Source organism: Myotis brandtii, unplaced genomic scaffold, assembly GCF_000412655.1.
Source record: "Myotis brandtii unplaced genomic scaffold, ASM41265v1 scaffold326, whole genome shotgun sequence".
NCBI lineage: Eukaryota > Metazoa > Chordata > Mammalia > Chiroptera > Vespertilionidae > Myotis > Myotis brandtii.
The window spans coordinates 1,644,320-1,664,706 of NW_005362534.1; the positions used below are offsets into that span (position 1 = coordinate 1,644,320).

General features: G+C 34.1%; 1 protein-coding gene across 6 annotated transcripts in view; it reads right to left on the reverse strand.

Annotated features, from left to right (window-relative positions):
- RPS6KA3 (ribosomal protein S6 kinase, 90kDa, polypeptide 3) overlaps positions 1-8,449 on the reverse strand; it is an 87,966-nt gene extending 79,517 nt beyond the window's left edge. For 2 of the 6 annotated variants that reach the window (XM_014543472.1, XM_005870963.2), the window contains exon 1: positions 590-646. In XM_014543472.1, coding sequence (XP_014398958.1) covers positions 590-631 — 42 coding nt within the window. In that variant the 5' untranslated portion in view covers positions 632-646. Of the gene's footprint in view, positions 1-589; positions 647-1,859; positions 1,905-7,090; positions 7,193-8,079; positions 8,174-8,328 lie in introns of those variants that run through there. The other 4 variants (XM_005870961.2, XM_014543470.1, XM_005870962.2 and 1 more) reach the window with 4 other exon arrangements.
- Between the last annotated feature and the right edge of the window lie 11,938 nt (positions 8,450-20,387).

A 20,387-nucleotide genomic window follows, 5' to 3' on the forward strand; every position in this document is an offset into this window, starting at 1 on the left:
GACATCTGGTCTAATTAGCATATTATGCTTTTATTATTATAGCTATCCTACTAAAACACAAGTTCCCAAAAATAAATAGGGGAAAATTACATTAAGTATAGGACATGCATAAAACAGTGTTATGTAACCATTTAAAATATGTACATCTACATTTTTGTCATAAAAGATGTTTAAGATATTAAATGAAAATGAATTGCAGAATATATGTATTTTATAAATATCAGCAATAATTGTCTTATGTACAGAACCAAAAGAAAATAATAACTGAGCTGTAACAATGGTTACCTTGCATGGAGAGACAATCTATTTACTACTCTCCAATAAATCTATGATTTGGTTTAAAAAATAATCTTTAAAGTACTAATGAAAACTTTGAATAATATGAGAGCAATTTTTTTTCATTCTTTTAAAATCAGTTTCTAAATGTCACTGGCATATTCAAGAATGAATTTTGGTAAAATTCATGTGAAAGAATCAACAATTTTCTAATACCATAAAATCATTATTTTGCTCAGTTTAAAAGTATGAATACTTAAATTTTTTGGTACTTGATTTATCTATATCCCTTATTATGTAAAATTTTACTTACAGTTTGTGGATTAATCTCTTCCTCTCCCATAGGTTCATCCATAATTTGCTGTCCATTCTGTGAAAAGCACAGCAAGTAGAAAGTTACCAAAGCAGATCTTACATCAGTTAAAGTTAAATGAAGGCAGACAAAACAAAATCACATAGGAATATTTTTACCCCTAAAGGGTTCTAATGAAGTACAGAACAACTATATAAGTAAGCAGTTGCCAATTTGCAACAGGGCTGTGCTTCAAAAGTTAACATGTAAATTGTTTATTCTCAACTATAAAAACATTTTTCAATGGAAATGATATAATAAATGATAATTACCTTTCCAGGTGAGCTCTTGAATTTATTTTAATAGTTAAATGCATTACAAATGATCTTATTCAAACCTCATCAAACTTCATTTACAACACTTTCTATGGGAAAAACATTCTAAATTCCAACTCCATTGATAATTAATCAGGGCAACTGATTAATTATTTCAGGGGAAAATTAAGCTAGATCTCTATATCAAAATAGATTCCAGATGGATTAAACATGTAAATGTTAAAAAAAATTCAACAGTGCTGTCAAATCTTTGAGGGAAGGTGGGGGTGGCTGGGTGGGTGGGAAGAGATTAACCAAAGAACTTATATGCATATATGCCTAACCCATGGACACAGACAATAGTGTGGTGAAGGCCTGGGGGGATGGGTGCAGGGTGGAGGGGGTCAATGGGGAAAAATGGGACATCTGTAATACTTTCAACAATAAAGATAAATTTTAAAACATGTCAAAAAGAAAACTATACAAGTATTAGAAGAAAATACAGGTGAATAATACTTATCGGGTAAGTAGGATGAAAGTAATAAAGAAAAAAACTTCTACTAGACACAAAAAAGTTAAAAGACAAATTGATTACAAAAAATTAAAAGCAACATATGACAAAGGGTTGGTATCCTCAATACATAAAGAGCTTTGTTTTACAAACCTGTAAGAAAAAATGATGAACCTCAACAGAAAAGACCAATAAGGGAAAAAAGAGTTCAGCCTTAATACTAATCAAGGAAATGCATTTAACCAAAAGATACCTCTGCCTTTCAAATTGGTAACGATTTACAGAAAAAAACCACTAGCACTAATATGGGGGAAAGAGCACTCAGGATATATTGCTAGAGAAAGTGTAAATCAGCTCAACCTTTCAGGAAGGCAATATAAGTCTGTATTAAAAACAGCCCATCATTTTGACTTTTTTTTAAAAACAATGGACAAGTGTGCTTAGATGTACATACAAGAATGCTCACCATAACTTTTTCCAAAAAGAACTCCCAATTGGAAATCTAAATTCCTAACAATAGAGAACTAGTTAAATATATTTGGTACATCCACATTATGGAATACTATGCAGTCATTAAAAATGATGATAAAGATGTAAATTTATTGACATGAAAAGACAGTCACATGTAATAAGTGAAAAAGCAGTTTACAAAACAATATGGATTGTAATGATCCCATTTTAAATAAATATATACATGTTTCAATGTATATATTTCTATGGGAAAAACTCTGGAAGGATATACATCAAAATGTTAACAATGACTATCTCTGGGTGGTAGAATTTTAGACAATTTAAATTGTTTGTTTTTGCTTGTTTGAATTTTCTAATGTTTCTACAATGAATATGTATAATTTGTGTAATTTAAAACAAAATAAAACAAAACCAGAGTCAGGAACATATAGTGTCTTCTCCAGTTCCCTCACTGGAAAAAGGTGTAAATTCCCTTGACCACTTGTTAATTCAGCAAATGGACAAGAATCTAAGCTAACCATCTTTGGAGCACTATCAACTAGAAAATAAAAGGTAACCCACCCACTACTCTATACTCCTCATGAGGCAGCTGCTCTGAATTTGAATTCCTTTCTCTATTGTCCCCATCCCTATTCATCCATCCATCCATCCATCCATCCATCCATCCATCCATCCATCCATTTCATTTTATTCTTGCTATGTTCTAGGCACCAAGCTGGAGATGAAAGGTTAACAAACATGCCCTCCATCATAGAGATCCATCCTAGAGGATCTCACAGTTCTACTAACCCATAAAAAGGGTATCTTACATTTTAAAACACTCACAGAATATGTTCCTATATTAGGAAATGCCTATACAATATTACAAAGCACAGAAATGGTGCCAAAATGCAGAAAAGGGGAGGCAGGTATAAGATCTTTATTTTCCTAAGACACTTTCAGAGGCCCATTTCTATGGTAAAGACTCAACTCCATGATACATCTTTCTCCTAAAAGCCACAACCATATATTCAACTGAACACTGATTATTTTTATTTGGGCATCCCAGATAAAATTAAAACTAGATCTTAAAAGAACACTGGCTTTGGAGTCAGAAACCTAGATCAGATTTCTGTTCTTGCACTAATTATGAAGCATTAGATATATGATTTAAACTATCTAAGCTTTAGTTTCTTCATTTGGAAAGTAAAGATTAAAAAGTCTTATCTTCAGAGAATTCTGAAGACTAAATGAGATAAATGATATAAAACCCTAAGCACTGTGCCTGGCATTTAGTAAACAATCAATTTTAGCTATTTTAATTCTGTCCAAAATTAAATTCAATCACCCCCTCTGTGGCCCACCAATCTGCTACTTCTCCTGTGTTTGGTATCTTAGTGAATGTTATCATTATTCATCTAGTAACCCAAACTAGACTTTTTCATTAATTGTACAGAGTTCTTTTTCTATAATAATCTGCTCAACATCTCTCCTAATATTAGGCTTTTAGAACCCAGGTCTAACTAAAGCTACACTTATATTTTCCATGGGATTATAATTTGAGAACCATCTGCTCCTTGCGACTTTCATGTATGCAAAACAAGAATCACAACTTATAACTTACTTTTAAGGCAAACTGGTATAGCAGAAACAACATTAAACTTGGAATTGGTGGACCAGGTGTAAATTCCTAGGTCTGCCACTTACTTATAAGCTTTTTGGGGGCAACTGAAATTTTCTCCTATCCTGTTACTTTATCTGTTCAAAATGAGGATGCTTGCCCTGTCTACCCAGTGGGTCATTGTTAGGCTCAAAACTGAGTTAACTCATAAGAAAGCAGTCTATAAAGAGCTATCTATACCAATGCAAATAACTATTAAGGTGAGGTAGATTATTGAGGATAAAATAATACTCCATAAAGTCCTTTTGATCTTAGAATAAAGAGAAGTTTAGGATTTGTAAGGGATCTTGAAAGTCTTCTGTTCCAAATATACATCATATGCTTTGGTTTTTTCTATCCCATTCTCATCTATATTTGAACACTATCAAGACAAGAATGTACTACTTTACCAGGCAGCCTACTACACCATCTGAGAAAAAGCTTTGGTTGCTAGATAAAATTCATTACATAGTAACTTTCCTCAGCAACAAATTCCCTTTAAGAGGATTACTAATATATGATGGCTAACTTGCCTGCACCATATCTGAAAAGTCATAGGAAGTAAATCTACAGCTGTAACTATAAACCACCCCAAGGCTGTTCTTTTCTAGATAGCTCAATTCCTTCAAACATTCCTTTTACACAGATGAGACCATCTTCTTTCTGAGCATGCATCCAATTCCTCTTAAAGAGTGGTATACAGAATTGCATGCAGTGAACATTCCAACCTTGATATGATCACTGTAAAGGGCATATCTTCTTTGCTGTCTTAAATAACCTTAATATTAATGCAATTCTCACATGCAATGTTTTTGGAATGGCCACAAAACATTGCTGAGTCATACTAAGTTATCTGTTGATAAATCCTTGTCTTCTTTTTTTATTTATTAAATTGACTAGAGGCCCAGTGCACGAAATTTGTGCATGGGAGGGGGGGGTCCCTCAGCCCGGCCTGCACCCTCTCCAATCCGGGACCCATCAGGGGATGTCCCACAGGGATTGGGCCTAAACCGGCAGTCGGACATCCCTCTCGCAATCCGGGACTGCTGGCTCCTAACCACTCACCTGCCTGCTGGCCTGATTGCCCCTAACCACCTCTGCCTGCCAGCCTGATCGCCCCTAACTACCCTCCCCTGCTGGCCTGATTGCCCCTAACTGCCTCTGCCTTGGCCCCTGCCACCGTGGCTTTGTCAGGAAGGATGTCCGGTCTAATTAGCATGTTACCCTTTTATTAGTATAGATTGGGGTGACATTGGTCAACATGAAACATACAGGTTTCAGGTGTGGGTTTCTATGTTACAAGATCTGTATAATGCACCGTGCGCCCACTACCCAAAGTCAAATAAATCTTCTCTTGTCACCTTATATTAGGACCCCTTTCTTCCCCACTTGTCTTCTTTATTTACATTACAACTAAGTCCTGTATTCTCTATTTTGTACTTGTTACTCATAGTCTCATGAATAAAATCTTATTTTAAATTTTTGTTTCATCTTTTTCCAGTTCTGATCTATGGCTAGCCTCTATAGATTAGATTCCGAATCTGGTTATCAGCCTCTTTACTATTTTCAGCTTCATGTGATCCATAAATTTTACAATATATTTTCTTTTCTTAACTCCTTACTCAGCTAATTAACACTAATACACTAACAAAGCAATCCAAGAAAAAAACATTGAGTTAAACTTGATCTAAAGGGATTTTATGCTCTACTTTTTGCAAAAACATCTACCTCCTTTCTAAGTTTAGCAAAGATTAAAATTTTGAACAATTTAATTTTTAAAGCAAGAAAATATGGAGGCTAATAGCAGTGCAGTATCTTTACAAAGATCTACCAAAAATGGATTTTTACTTCAACAAATGTTTGGTATCATTTCATCAAAACAAGGATTCAAAGGTTATCTGTTATAAATGCACAGTTACTTCTGCAGCTAAGAAGTTTCCTTTTTGAAAAATGACTCTTGGCTTCATTAAAGATTAGATTACATGGACCATCAGTCAGACTCAATATTGCAATTCCTATAGTTCCAAAAGTTCAAGAAAGAGCATCTATTAAACTAGAAAACTTATTCCTCTAATTCAAAGAAACAGAGAAAACAGGTGGTCTGAATCTGGCTAGTACCATTATTTAAACCCCATCCTGTCACTTACTGCTATAGTTATCTGACCTTGGGTAAGTTACTTACATTTTGAGCCTCAGTTTCTTCATCTGTAAGATGCATATAATATCCACCTCACAGTAATACTGTAATTAAAAGGATCCACCAAGGGACAGTAGAAGCTCAGTAAATGCTACTTCCTGTTCCCTCTTTTGCCTCAATTGACTGTGAAACACTTATATTTCTATAGTTAACTTCGAAATGCAATTCAGTGAACAACTACAAGAGAGTGTTGAAGATACCTGTTTCACCACTTATTACAGCCAAATTCCTATCAAGCAGGGTGGAAGAGATCATTCATATGCATGGTATATTTTTATACAATGTGGCTAAAGAATGAGAGCAGACAAAAAATAGTTTAAAAGAGAGGCAAATGTATTTATCCTCTCTCATCCCACCATAATGCCTTCCAGCCAAAAAACTGCAAAGCTTGGCAGATTGTACATATGCAAATATTATGTGAAATACTGGAAAAGGTTAGAAAATTCTAATCACGCTTTACTCTGTTAGTCTGAAATGTGTAAAAGTAAAAAATCAGATAACATACACTATGGGTCTCATCAGAACAAATCAGATAAAGGAGACTGTCAGCTTGAGTTTCAGTAGGAATTATTTTCAAAATAACTTCTAATGTTATGGTATAAAATTATCACTTAAGATCATCTTCCTGGTTTAAATTAAAGAGGCTGAACAATTCAAATCAGTCATTCTGAATCAAGGTTTTAGGACTTCTAGGATATTCCCAAGTATTTAAAGGAAAATTCAGAAATGTTTAAAATAAGAACATTTTACAGTTTAAAAAAATTCACTTTAAGTAGCCCTACTAAACAGATTTTGTTGTAATGGCATGTTATAATAATGTATATTTCCAGGCTACTGTTTGACACCTTTGAAGAAAATGTAAAATAAATTTTAAAAAATGCTTTGAGTTAGCAGGAGATCATCATATACAAATATACTGAGACTAAAAAAATTATCTGTCCCAGTACATGCTAACTTTAACTTAGTAGGACATACACCATGTACTGACATTTTCCTACCTAAAAATGGAATGTTACATATGAACATTGGGAAAAAAGAATTCCTCAGAGAACAACAGCCTTAAATAAGAGGGAGGGAAGAAGAAAAGAAAGGGTCCAGAGCCCTAGTGGAGACCCAGGTTGTAGGAATGAGCATGGACCATACTTTTTTTTTTAACCACCTTCAAAGTATATTTGCCTTCCAAGCTCATGATATCAGTGATGGTTTTCCTGCCCAAAGTGTGTAACAGGAGTTCCATGAAGGTGCTGAGGATGAGGCATTAGAAACCTCTCTCAAACTTCAGTTAAGATATGATAAAATTGTTCAGAATCCAAAGAATCTATGCAATCACAATGAAACAACAAGAAACAAGCATTTTATAGTCTTAATAAGGAAGGTATATAATCCTTACCAATGTGACAGGATTAAGAATCAGCTCCTCATTTATCCTAAGGAAATATCAGAGATGTGCATAAAGACTTAATGTACAGTGATAGTCATCATACTCATTATACTGAAAAATAGAAAACAATCTAAATGACCAACGGGACTGGTAAAATAAATCATAATACATCTATTCATATGTAGGAATACTATGCAATGGTTAAAATCAGGGCCTCAAAGGAAAATTAATGATGCAAAGATATGTTTGCAATATATTAAATTAAAAGGGATACAAAACTATGTAGTATGACCCCAATTTTGCACCCCCTCCCAATATGTGTGCATGTAAGTAGCAAAGTATATGTAAAATCTTATCAGTAGTTACCTGGGTCATAGGATTTCTTCTTTGTACTGTATTTTCAAAAGTATATGCATTTATTATATTTTATTTTTTAAAGATATAAAACAATCAATGTAATTAGAAAAATCCATTTATTCTAGATAAGGTGCCCTTATACCTGCTTTGCTATTCCTCCAGCAACTAAAGACCTGCTAGTAGTCAAGACTGTTCTATTTTCTAGACAAGGATAGGAATGACCTCTGGTTATATCTTCATTTTAAGAAGTTTTTTCTTTCCTTTCTGGTCCTGTGGTTTTGGCCTTAGAAAATAGATACATTTTAGGCCTGAATCCACCTCATGTTTTTTAGAGTGTACCCCTAAGGGGAATTCTGCTTATGAAACAAGAGTATGTTGAGATAAGAAGAAAAGAAAACACGATAGCCAAAATTAAATCTGCATTGTGAATAGCAAGTATTAGAATTGACACTGCAGAAAACGGAATCCATGCCACGGAGGACACACTTGAGTACATGAAAAAGAAAATGAAAGAAAATATTTAAAAATTATGGAGGACAGACATAGAAATAATCTATGAATACAAATGTTCCTAAAGAAAAAACAGAGCAGTTTAATCAATCAAAAGTATAAGAAAACTTTCCAGTTCCGAAAAAAAATACCTGAGACTGGAGACTGAGAAGGTTCAACAGAGATCATCAACACCAAGACATGTCCTGGCAAATGTTTTTAAATTTCAAGGATAAAGATATAATCCTATAAGCATACAAGCAGAAAAAAATAGGTTATTTTCAAAGGAACTAAAACCAGATTGACCTCAGAGTTTTCCCCTGCAACAATAAAATGCCAGAAGACAATGAAGTATTGACACAGAGTTGAAAGGGAAAAATTATGATCTAAGAATTTTATACCTTGTCCTAGTTTTTCATGTACAAATGCCACAGGAAATTATTCTTAGGTTTGCAAAGCCTTATAAATGTCACCATTCTGGTAGTACCTTTTTTCATAAATTGTTCAAAGGCGTGTCCTAGACTATTGAAAGAGAGTCAAAATAAGAATTCAAGAATATTGAAGTAGGAAAGAAATGCTGAAGTATACTGACGCCAACTTAATATCTAGAAATAACTGGGTGGAAAAGTTAAGCCCACTTAAAAAAAGGGTCAAAAATGAAGGAAAAATTGATATAAGTATATAAACAATATAAAACTTTAGAAAGTTAAAGGTAAGATCTATAATGTCAGGCTAAATTAATGTGAACTCAAAATAACAGTTAGTGGAAGAAGGGAGAAACAGAGATTCTAAATTTTCTGTCCTAAAAGGATATTTTAAAACCACTATTTTTAGTAATTAGCTAGTAAATATAAAATTTGCAATGTTTTTAAAAAAACATACAATAACCAAGAATTTTATTTACTTATTGCAGTCCAAATCACTAGAAGATAGTAACTGGCAGACTGTGAATAGTATTTTACACAGGCATTACATTCAACCCTAAGATCACGAGGTAGGCATAATTATCCCTGTTTTACAGATGAGAAACAAAGGCTCAGCAAAGTTAATTAGTGAATGACAGAAGATTCAAACCCAGGTCTTTCCAGTTCCATAACTCTTTCATCACTATTTCATAACCTCCTTAACAAACAATCCATATGACAAAAATAAAAAAACCCCAAACACAATAAAAAAACTTACAATAAGATGAATGAGATCATTCCAAAATAATGTAAGAAATGTAAAGTGTGAAGTATCTAGTGAAAATTAAGGGTCTTACTGTGTATTTAATGAGATTACAGAATTACTGATGTTTTTATGACCGATGATGATATGGTAATTATGTTTTTAAAAGTCTTTATATTTTCAGAAATACAGATGTAAATATTTACATCTGACGATGTATCTAGGATTAGCTTCAAAATAATCCACTGGAGCCAGAGAGGGGAAGAAAGAGTATGTGGAGAGGGCGGTGATAATTCTTGAGGCTGGGTAATGGGAATATGGTGGTTCATTATACTTATTCTCTTTACTGTGGCATGTGTTTAAAATGCCTGATAACAAAAACTTAAACATCCACATAATCACTTACTACTTTAAAGAGAAACCCAAACAAAACAGATAAGCATAGAAAAACATAAAGAAAAAGAAAGCAAGTATTTGTAAGATTAAGGCCAAAAATAAATTGGGAGGGCAAAAACCTTAAGCCAATAAGAAAGGTCATTTAATTTGGACTAAAAATATAATTAGTACTTAATATATGTAGTAATAATAACCACTACCATTTACTAAGGAATTATCATGCACCAGGTAAGTGCTAAGTCCTATAGATCATCTTTGATGCTTCTGACAACTATGAGGCATTATCACTAATTTACAACTGAAAAAATTAAGCCAAGATGGGTATGTTAATCTTTTTAAGCACTGTGTCCTCAATCCCTAGCAAAATGCCTGACAGATTGTAGGTGCTCAATAAATATTACAATAAATGAAAAAACCTAATATCCTGCCTAAGGTTAATAAGCAGAGCCTAATTTCAAACCCAAATCGGATTCTAAAACCCCTATTCTTAATCACATTTAAATCTTTTAATAATGATATTTCATAGTAACAATAAAGATGCTCATTTCCTTCTGTGTTTGCTTCTCTATTTTTCAGATTTTCTATAATTAGCATGTGTTATTTTTTTCAAACATATCATTAAAATAATAAATGCAAAATAGTATTGAACATTTAATCACAGGCTAACTTAACAACATAAAATAAAAGATATTTTGGGGACTATCACATGAAATAAATGGAAACAAAATAGGAGGAATTTTAGCACACTAATGTCAATTAGCATAATGCACAAAATAAAGACCAACCATATGACGTAATTTATGAGAATAAGTAGATAATGAATTTTATAATGTACAAAGAATATAGGTTATTTTCAAGTATCTATGAAAAATTATAAAGACTAATTGAGTGGGGAGGTGGGTGGAGGGAGATTAACCAGAAAACTTACATGCATATATGCATAGCTCATGGACACAGACAATAGGGTCAATGGAAAAAAAACAACAACATAGGGGACATCTGTAATACTATCAACAATAAAGATAAATTTTTAAAAAAGACTAACCGTGTTCTAGACCATAAAACCCAAAATTCTTAAAAGCAGAAATTGCACAGATCATATCTTCTGATTATGATAAAAAATTGAATAAAGCAATAAACTAAAGCCCTCATTCAAAAATTAATATTCTTCTAAATAAATACTGGTTCAAGGAAATACTAATAACAGATATCATTTATGCAATTCTTATTTTGTTCAAAGTATAGTATTAGTTATGTTACACATATTCTCTCATTTAATCTCAACTAATCATTAGTAAGCCATGAGAGGTATGTTATTATGTATAGTAAAGGGAAAAAGTTAGGTTGAGATTTAATAACCTGTTAAAGATCACAGAACTATTAAGTTTGTAGATAACTGAACCCAAGTCTGAATCCAAAACTTATACTACTACATATAAATGCTGTCATATATTACTGGTAGAATTCACATTTAGGCATCTAGTTATGTTCATTTTTCTCTATTTATAAAATAACATTTTATAATAAGTGGAAAAGATTAGAGTTCTTCCTTAACACATATTCTGAAATTGGCCATTTGTTGAATACACTATTCTAAGGAGGTAATGGTTCATTTGTCTAACATCACTGATCAATGATTATATTTCAAACTGCATCATCTCCTAAGAGATTCCTTTGAATATATTTATATTCTCAATAGGACAATCAAAAAAGGAAGAAACTATATTAGATAAATAAAGTAGAGAAGATACAATAAACATAATTTGTCACCAAATTTATTTCTAAAAAGCAGCATGAACTTGGAAAAGTCACTATTTTCTGGTATTTATTTGCAAGCCATAAGAGTTTGGTGGAACCTTGGCCAGGATGGATTTGAAAGTCTACCCCTAACTGTGGGCAAGCCCTTAAGCCTCTCTGAGTTGTGGCTTTCCTCATGCATAAAATATGTGGATACCTAAAAGCTCTTCCAGCTTGGAAATGTTATAATCCTGTGACTTTAAGGATTAAAGTTATTTTAAGATTTTGTGAAATTTTTACACCTGAGGATATTACTGATTCTGTATTTAAAGCTCTTCTTATGTTATTTCTAATTACTTCTTTCTCTTCTGCGTCCAAAATAGTTTTATCTATATCCTTCAGTGGTGCCTTTGTACGCAAGTGTAAGCAAGAATAACGCCAAAGAAAGGACTGCACAAATGTTGTCACATGAAAGAGAAATACTAATAAAAAGAAAAGAAAACATAGTTTTTTCTGTGCAGGTTAAGGAACCTAAAGCAATTTTATAATTTCCACAATCCAATTTTACTGTCCTTATTTTGAAAGCATTGAAAATTATTAAAATATCAACTTTTCTTTTTAAGTGCCTCTGTCTACTCCCAGACAGCCCTATCCCTCCCTTCCTAATACCTTTGTACCCTACTTCTTAGTACTTGTGGAGTTTGTAGTATTTCCCATACCTGTCTGATGATCAGAATCACCTAAGATTCCCATTCATGATACATTACCTGGCCTAACCCCAAACCAAAAATGAATCAGAAGTTCCAGAAGCCCCATGGCTCAGTATTTCATTTTTTAAACAGGCACCTTAGATGATTCCTGTGACTAGACAGTCTGGGAAATCACAGTGTTGGAAAGATCATGGGCTTTGGAGCCTGATATATGATTTCAAAACCTGGCTTTATCCTTTATTATAGGTGTGACTTTGGGCAAGTTACTTAACATGAGTCTCAGTTTTCCAATCCACAGATTTGGATGCTAGTTATGTTGAAGGTTGTGGTAAAGTTCATTATGCCTAGCCATGCCAGTAAGTGTTAGCTTCTCTTTCTTCCTGCTCATCTTGCCACAGGAAATGACAAATACAAATATTTGAGGGGATTCTGATGAGTCCCTTACTCTAATGGGTCCACTTCCATTTCTAGGGCTAAAAATCAGAGTACTAGATAACTATTTAATGCATTACTTGGGTTGGCTAATTTAAGAGTCTCAGGAACAAGGTTAATAATTTCTTCTGGTTTCCAGAGGCTTAAAGAAGCCCTCCTACCTAAAACAGACATAACCATTATGCTAGGCTTCAAAGTTCAAGCTATGTGGTTGTGGCAAGATTACCTGCACCTCTTATTTCCTCGTCAGTAAAACAAGTGCTGCTTAAATGTTTGCCGAACTGACCACAATACATTATTGATAAGATAACTGTTAACTAACAATCACTTAAAATAATTACCTTAAACACAGTCTTACAAACATCTTTATAACAAAAAGAAGATACTAATAGCTTGCAAGTAAGTGAAATGAGACAGGATGGGATTTGCTCAAATACACAATAAATCAGAGGTTCACATCCAAGCAAAATTCTTATGTAGTATCAACTGTATCTCTTTAAAAATTAAATTTATTGGGCTAACATTGGTTAATAACTTTATATGTTTCAGGTGTACAATTCTATAACACATCATCTGTATATTGCATTGTGTGCTCATCACCCAATGTCTAGTCTCCTTCCATCACCATTTATCCCTCTCTTTACCCTCTTCATTCCTCCTTCCCCATCCATCCCCTTTGTTAACCACCATACTTCAACTGTATCTTAACACAAAATGTTTTAGACAAGTTTGGAGTTGACTGAGGAAAAAAAAAATCCAAACTACTTACTCATTAAAAAAATGTGTGGGTATTTAAAAATTATCATAGGCATAAATACACAATCTGGCAACAAGACTTATTTCTGAAAAAGTAGTCAGAAATAGTTTCTAATTACAGCTCCATGATTAATTCTAGCTGCACATATATTATGCATATACACTATTAATAAGAGCACTTTACTAAAATTATTAGTATTAACTGTTCAGATAAGCTATAAATTAATAAAAAAATTTAAAAACTAAAAATCTGGGAACATTCAAGACAGAAAAGTTACCCTCAATTCTTAAAAAAATAAGAAAAAAACAAACTTCAAATCCTATTGAAAGTAATTTATTTACTTATTTTTTCTATTAAAGAACCATAATTTCTTGACTTATTCAAATTATTCTTTAATGCACCTGAATTTCATTCAGTTTCTGCCCTTTGCTTGTTAGGTTTATTTCCAGACATTTAATATTTTTATTGCTATTTTAAATGAGATATTTTTCCCCATTATCATGTCTAACTAGGTAAGCTATTTATTGATTTCTGGACCTATTCTGTATAATATCACCTTTAGACTATCATTAGTTTTAACAAACCTTTTTAGTGGTTTCCTTAGATTACTTAAGTAGATGATATGAATAGTAATCTTTTATCCTTCTTTTGAATATCTTTGATTTTGTTTAATTGCATTAGCAAACTCTTTTAGAATGTAAAATCGAAGTGAAATCAGTAGGCATAGTTTTAATGAGACTTCCTATAATATGTCCCCATCAAGCATGATGCTGGCTATTGGTCTGATATATATTTGATTTTTTCCATCACTATTTATCCCCTCTATGCCCTCTTCCACTCCACCACCCCCTCCACCCCTGCAATCACCACACTATTGTCCATGTCCATGGGCTCTCTCTCTCTCTTTTTTAAATATTATGAACACATCATTTTATTTCTATTTTACTAAATGTTTAACTGAGAACCACCATTGACTTTTATTTAATGCTTTATGACTTTTTAAACTTTTTAATTAGAAATGATTATAGGTTCACAGGAAGTTGCAAAAATAGTACAGAGATGCCATATACCCTTAACCCAGTGGTTTCATCTTACATAAATCCCTGTCAAACACATGAAATGTATACTGGTACAATGCCCAGATTCTATTCAGATTCCACAGGTTCTCATGTGTGTGTGCATGCTATATATTTTACCACATGTATAGGTTCCTGTATCTATGACCACAGTAACAATTCTGAACAATTCATTACCAAAGTCCTATGTTTGCCCCTTTATAACTTGACTCACATCCCTTTATACCCTCCTCTTAACCTTGGTAACCACTAACCTAGTCTCAGTTTCTACAATTTTGTCATTTCAAGAATGTTCTATTAATGCAATCACAATATGTAACATTTTTTTTCACTCAGTATAAATTCCCTTGAGATTCATCCAAGCTTTTATATCAATAATTCATTCATTTTAATTGCTGGGTAGTGTTGGATGGTGTGGATATACCACAGCCTGTTTAGCTATTCACCTATTGAAGGACATTTGGTTTTTAACTTTTAGATATTACAAATAAATCTGCTATGAACATTTGTGTACAGACTTTTGTGTGGACATACATTTTCATTTCTCTGGGATAAATGCCCAGGAGGATGACTGCTGGGTCATATAAGTAAGAGTATGTTTAGTTTTCTAAAGAAATGGACAAACTATTTTCCAGAAGAGCTGTATCATTTTACATTCCCATCACCAGTTTGTTCACATCCTCAACATTTGGTATTGTCACTATTTTTTATTCTGGCTGTTCTAATAGGCATGTAATATTTCACTGTCATTTTTTTCATTTCCCTGATAGCTAACCATGTTGACATCTTTTCATATGCATATTTGCTATGCATATATCCCTTTTGGTGAAATGTCTATTGTCTTTGTTACCATTAAGTTTTGAATGTTCTTTATATACTCTACATACAAGTCCTGTCTCAGATATAGGTTTGAAACATTTTTCACCCAATTTGTAGCTTGTGTTTTCATCCCCTTAACTAGTTATTTTTCATAAAGATTTGAATTTTGATTAAGTCCTATTTATCAAAATAAATATTTTATTTATTTATTTATTATTTTTTAAATCCTCTCCTAAGGATATTTTCCAATTGATTTTTAGAGAGAGTGGAAGAGAGAGGGAAAGATAGAGAGAAACATCGATGTCAGAGAAACACATCGATTGGTTGCCTCCCGCATTAGCCCCAACTAGGGCCTGGGCCAGGAAGGAGCCTGCAACCAAGGTATGTGCCCCTGATTGGAATCGAACCCAGGATCCTTTGGTCCACTGGCCGATGCTCTGTCCACTGAGCCAAACCGACTAGAGCTATTTTTCTTTTATGGATTGTGCTTTTGATATCTGTCCTAAGAACTTTTCACTTAGCCTACTGTCCTGAATATTTCCCCTATGTTTAAATTGTAAAAGTTTAATTTTACATTTCATATTTAAATCCACAATCCATTTCAATCATTTTTGTGTAAGTCGTGAGGTTTAGGTTGAGGTTCATTGTTTTACCTATGGAAGTATAATTGCTCCAAGCACCAGTTAAAAAGGCTACCTACCTTTCCTCCATTGAATTGCTTTTGTTCCTTTTGACAAAAATCAGTTGGCTATACTTGTATGGGTCTATTTCTGGGTTCTCTATTCTGTTCCATTGATCTATGTGTTTATCCCTTCACCAATACTAGAGAATTTTGATTTCTGAAGCTATATAATGTTTTAAAATTGGGTGGAGTGATTCTTCCCACTTTACTTTTATCTTGTTTTCAATATTTTAGTTCCTTTACCTTTCCATATAACTTTTAGAGTAAGCTTGTGTTAAACCTATAGAATAATTTGGGGAGAATTGACGCCTTTACTATGTTGAGTCTTCCAATCTATGATCATGGTATATCTCTCCATTTATTTAGACCTTTAATTTCTTTCATCAGCCGTTTTTAGTTTTCAGCATACAAATTCCATGCATTTTGTTAGATTTATACCTGGGTGTTTTTTTTTTTGTGGGTTTTTTTTTTGAGCAATTTCAAATGGTACTGTTTTTCATTTGTTTCCACACATTCACTGCTAGTATATAGATTTAATTTACTCTTGTATGCTGATTTTGTATCTTACAACTTTGCTGAATTCACTTACTAGTTATAGGTTTATGTAGACTTCTTAAGATTTTCATTGGAGACCATCATACCACTCGAAAATAGGGACAGTTTTTATTTATTCATTTCAAATCTGTATGTCTTTTATTATTTCATTTTCTTGCCTATTATGCTGGTAAGAACTTTCAGGACTATGTTGAATAGCATGGTGAGAGTGGACAACCTTGCCTTGTTCCTGATATTAAAGGGAAAGCACTTAGTCTTTCACCATTAAGTCTAATGTTAGTTGCAGGTTGTTTTTTTGTTTTTTTATGTTCTTTATGAAATTGAGAAAGGTCCCCTTTTACTCTTAGTTTTCTGAGTTTTTATTATGAATAAATGTTTAGTTTAATGCATTTTCTGCATTAATATGATTTTTCTTCAGCTTTTTAATACAGTGGACTAAATAGTTCTTTTTGAATACTGAACCAGTCTTACATCCTTGAAATAAAACCCACTTGTTCAGAGTGTATAGTTTTTTATATGTTGCTGGATATGTTTTGTTAATATTTTGTACATAAGTATGTGATCTATATTTTTGAGGGATACCGGTCTGTAGTTTTCTGTACTGTCTTAAGATTTTGGGATCAGGGCAAAACTGGCCTTATAAAATGAGTTGTGAAGTCTTTCCTCTTCTATTTTCTGGAAGAGACTGTGTAGAATTCATGTAATTCTTATCTCTTTATTCATATATTCCAGATCCTTCTTTTACCATGTCCTTCTGCTTAAAGAACTACCTATAGCCATTTCAGGGCCTAGCACAAACTCTCTAAGTTTTGCTTCATCTGAGATTGCTTTGATTGCACCTTCATTCCTGAAGAATATTTTCACTGGAGATAGAATTCTGGGTTGACAGTTCTTTCTTTCAGCACTTGAAAAAGTGTGCCATTTCCTCTGGCTTCTATGGTTTCTAACATCGGATCTGCTGTTATTTGAATCACTGTTCCCTTACAAGTAATAGTTCATTTCTCTCTAGCTGCTTTCAAGATTCTTTCTCTTTAAAGTTTGACTTAAAATGTTTTAAAATTGTGGTAAATGCACATAAAATTTATCTTAAGCATTTTTAGTGTACAGTTCAGTATGTTAAGTATACTCACATTATGCAACCAATCTCCAGAACTTTTTCATCTTATAAAATTGAAACTCTATACCCATTAAACAACTTCTCCTTTCCAAAGGTTGGATTATGATGAGCCTGGGTGTGAATTATTTTGGGTTTTTATTGTTTGAATTCAGTCAGCTTCTCGAATCTGTAGCTTGTATCTCTTGCCAAATTTGGGACATTTCAGTCATTATTTCTTAAGGTCCACATTTTTCTTTGCTTTTTGAGACTCTGATGACATGTTAAATCTTTTATTAATGTCCCCCAGGCTCCTGAGGCTCTCTTCATCCCTCCTCCCTGTTTTTTTCCTGTTGTTAGGAGCAGGCAATTTCTATTGCTCTATCTTTATTTTTACTGACTCCTGTCATCTCCATTCTTCTGTTGAACCCATGTAAATTCATTTTAAGTTATTGTATTTTTCAGTTCTAAAATTTCCATTTTCTGCTTTATGCCTTTTATTTCTTTTCTAAGACTAACACTTCATTTGTTTCAAATGTGTTGTGATTGCTCACTGAAGCATTTTTTATGATGGCTGTTTTAAAATGCTTGTCAGATAATTACAACATCTGAAGCATCTTGGTGTTGGTATCTGTTGACTATTTCCTCATTTGTGTTGTATTTTCTAGATTCTTAGTATAAGTGATCTTCAATTGTATAATGGATATTTTGGAGATGACAAGACTCTGGATCCTATTTAATCTTTTTTAGTAGGCTGTCCATCAGTTGAGATGTAGTGTGAGGGCAGGGTGTGTTTGTTCAATTTCCTGCTGGGCTCCGCCAACATCACCCTGGCAAAAGTGGAGCAATGAGTCACACTGCATTTTTGCAGATGGGTGGAAGTTCAGCTCTACTCTTGGTACCAGTGAAAGTGGGGCACCAACCTGTACCACCTCATTGCCTCTGTGTAGGGGTGTGAGCTCAGCTCCCTGATGGACTCCACTGACAATAGGAGGTAGGGAAGCAGAGGGCTAACTCGCATTGCTTTGTTGCTGCAAGGTAGAGTGGAAAGCTGAGTTCGCTGAAGGGCCCAGCTGACAACTTGGGAGGGGAGAGGGGGAAGTGGACTATCAACTAGCCCTGCCATCCATCACTTTGTTCCACCTTACAGATGCTAGATGTGGGTGGAGTCTCAGCTCCCCAGTGGGCCCCACTGACATCAGGGAGGGGGGAAGCAGTGTTAAGTAGTCCACCTCCAACCATCTTGCTCTGCTGTGTTGATGTTGGGCGAGGGTGAGGCTCAGTTCCTCACTGACACAGGGCGGGGGGAAGTCTTAGTGGAGACTAGCCCTGTCTCACACCATCTTAATAAGTCTCACTGCTTCCAGGTTGGGGTGAAGGCTCAACTGGCTGCTGAACCCTGCTGACACTTCCCTAGTGAAAGCGCCACCTCCTTATTAGGAGGTGAGATGAGGAAAGTTCAGTTCCCTGATCACCCTGCCATACACCCAGCAGAGGGAATCAAAAGTGCTGTCTGCTCTTTTGTTAGGCAGGGAATGGGAGATTAGGTTCCTGATCTACCTAGCCAATACCACTGTGTGGAGGAATCTGAGCATTGCCACTTGCTTCCTTGGACTAGGGTGTTTTTCTGTTGATGTTTAGTTATAGTAGGGTGGATAGTACAAAAAGGTTTACTATTGTTAAACTACTTTTTCCCCAGTCATCTAAAGAGAAGAAACTTTTCTTGGGGCCCATTTTGTCTGTTCTTGTTGGCGGTTTTAGGTTGGAGGCCTTTACAGCACCCAATCCAGGATATATGAGAGGAAATAAGAAAACCCAGGGAACTATTTGTGCTATGCCTTGAGTTCCAAAATCTGTAGGCAGTCTGCCTTCTTGTTTTAACCTTCCAGGTTGTTCCTGTGTTTGTGTGTTGTGTCATGTCTAAAGTGTTTTAGCTGTAAAGGACGACGTAGGATGAGTAGAGCTCCTCCATCTTGGCAAAACCAGATGATGTGTCCCCATCAACTGATGAATGGATAAACAAAAGGTGGTATATCCATACAACGGAATGTTACTCAGTCATAAAAAGGAATGAAGCATTGATACATGCTATAACATGGATGAACCTTTGAAACATTATGTTAAGTGAATGATGTCAGATACAAAAGACATATATTGTATTATTCCATTAATATGAAATGTCCAGAATAGGCAAATCTACAGAGACAGAAGCAGATTACTGGTTGCCAGGGGCTGGGGGAAGAAGGAAATAGTGAGTGACCATTAATGATTTATTTTGGGAATGATAAAAATGTTCTGGAATTAGACAGTAGTGATGATTGCACAACCTTTTGAATATACTAAATACCAATGAATTGTATACCTTACAAGGGTGAATGTTGTGGTATGTAAATCATATCTCAATTTTTAACAAGATTGATTAGGGTTATTTAACCTAAGTTTAACTCCCTCCCCCCCAAAACCATCAATGTCTGTAACTTTTGTTTAAATTTTCTTTTCTTATACTGTAGCAAGATAATTGGCAACTTTTCCAGGTTGAGCCAGATCCTGTTTTCTGGTACTCTGAGGGAGTGTCATATAGATTTTTCTGAAAAAAGAGGCAAATATAGAGAGGTAATGATTTAATATGCTGCAGTTAAAAGACAGAGCACAAATAAGAAAAAACACCAAGAAAACAAACAAAAAAAGAAGAGAAAAAAGAAAACAAAACAAAACACCAGAGCACAGTTATTCAGCACATACCTACGCACTTCTGTATGGAGAGCTGTTAAGTAACATCTAGGCAATCCCCCGATACCAGTGGTCGGCAAACTCATTAGTCAACAGAGCCAAATATCAACAGTACAACGATTGAAATTTCTTTTGAGAGCCAAATTTTTTAAACTTAAACTATATAGGTAGGTACATTGTTATTAACTTAATTAGGGTACTCCTAAGCTGGCCTTTGCTAAAAACATCCTCAATCTGATTGAGGTACTTTCGTTGAGGTCGACCCCTTCCAACTCTCTCATCCACACTCGTCTTGTATACTTGTTT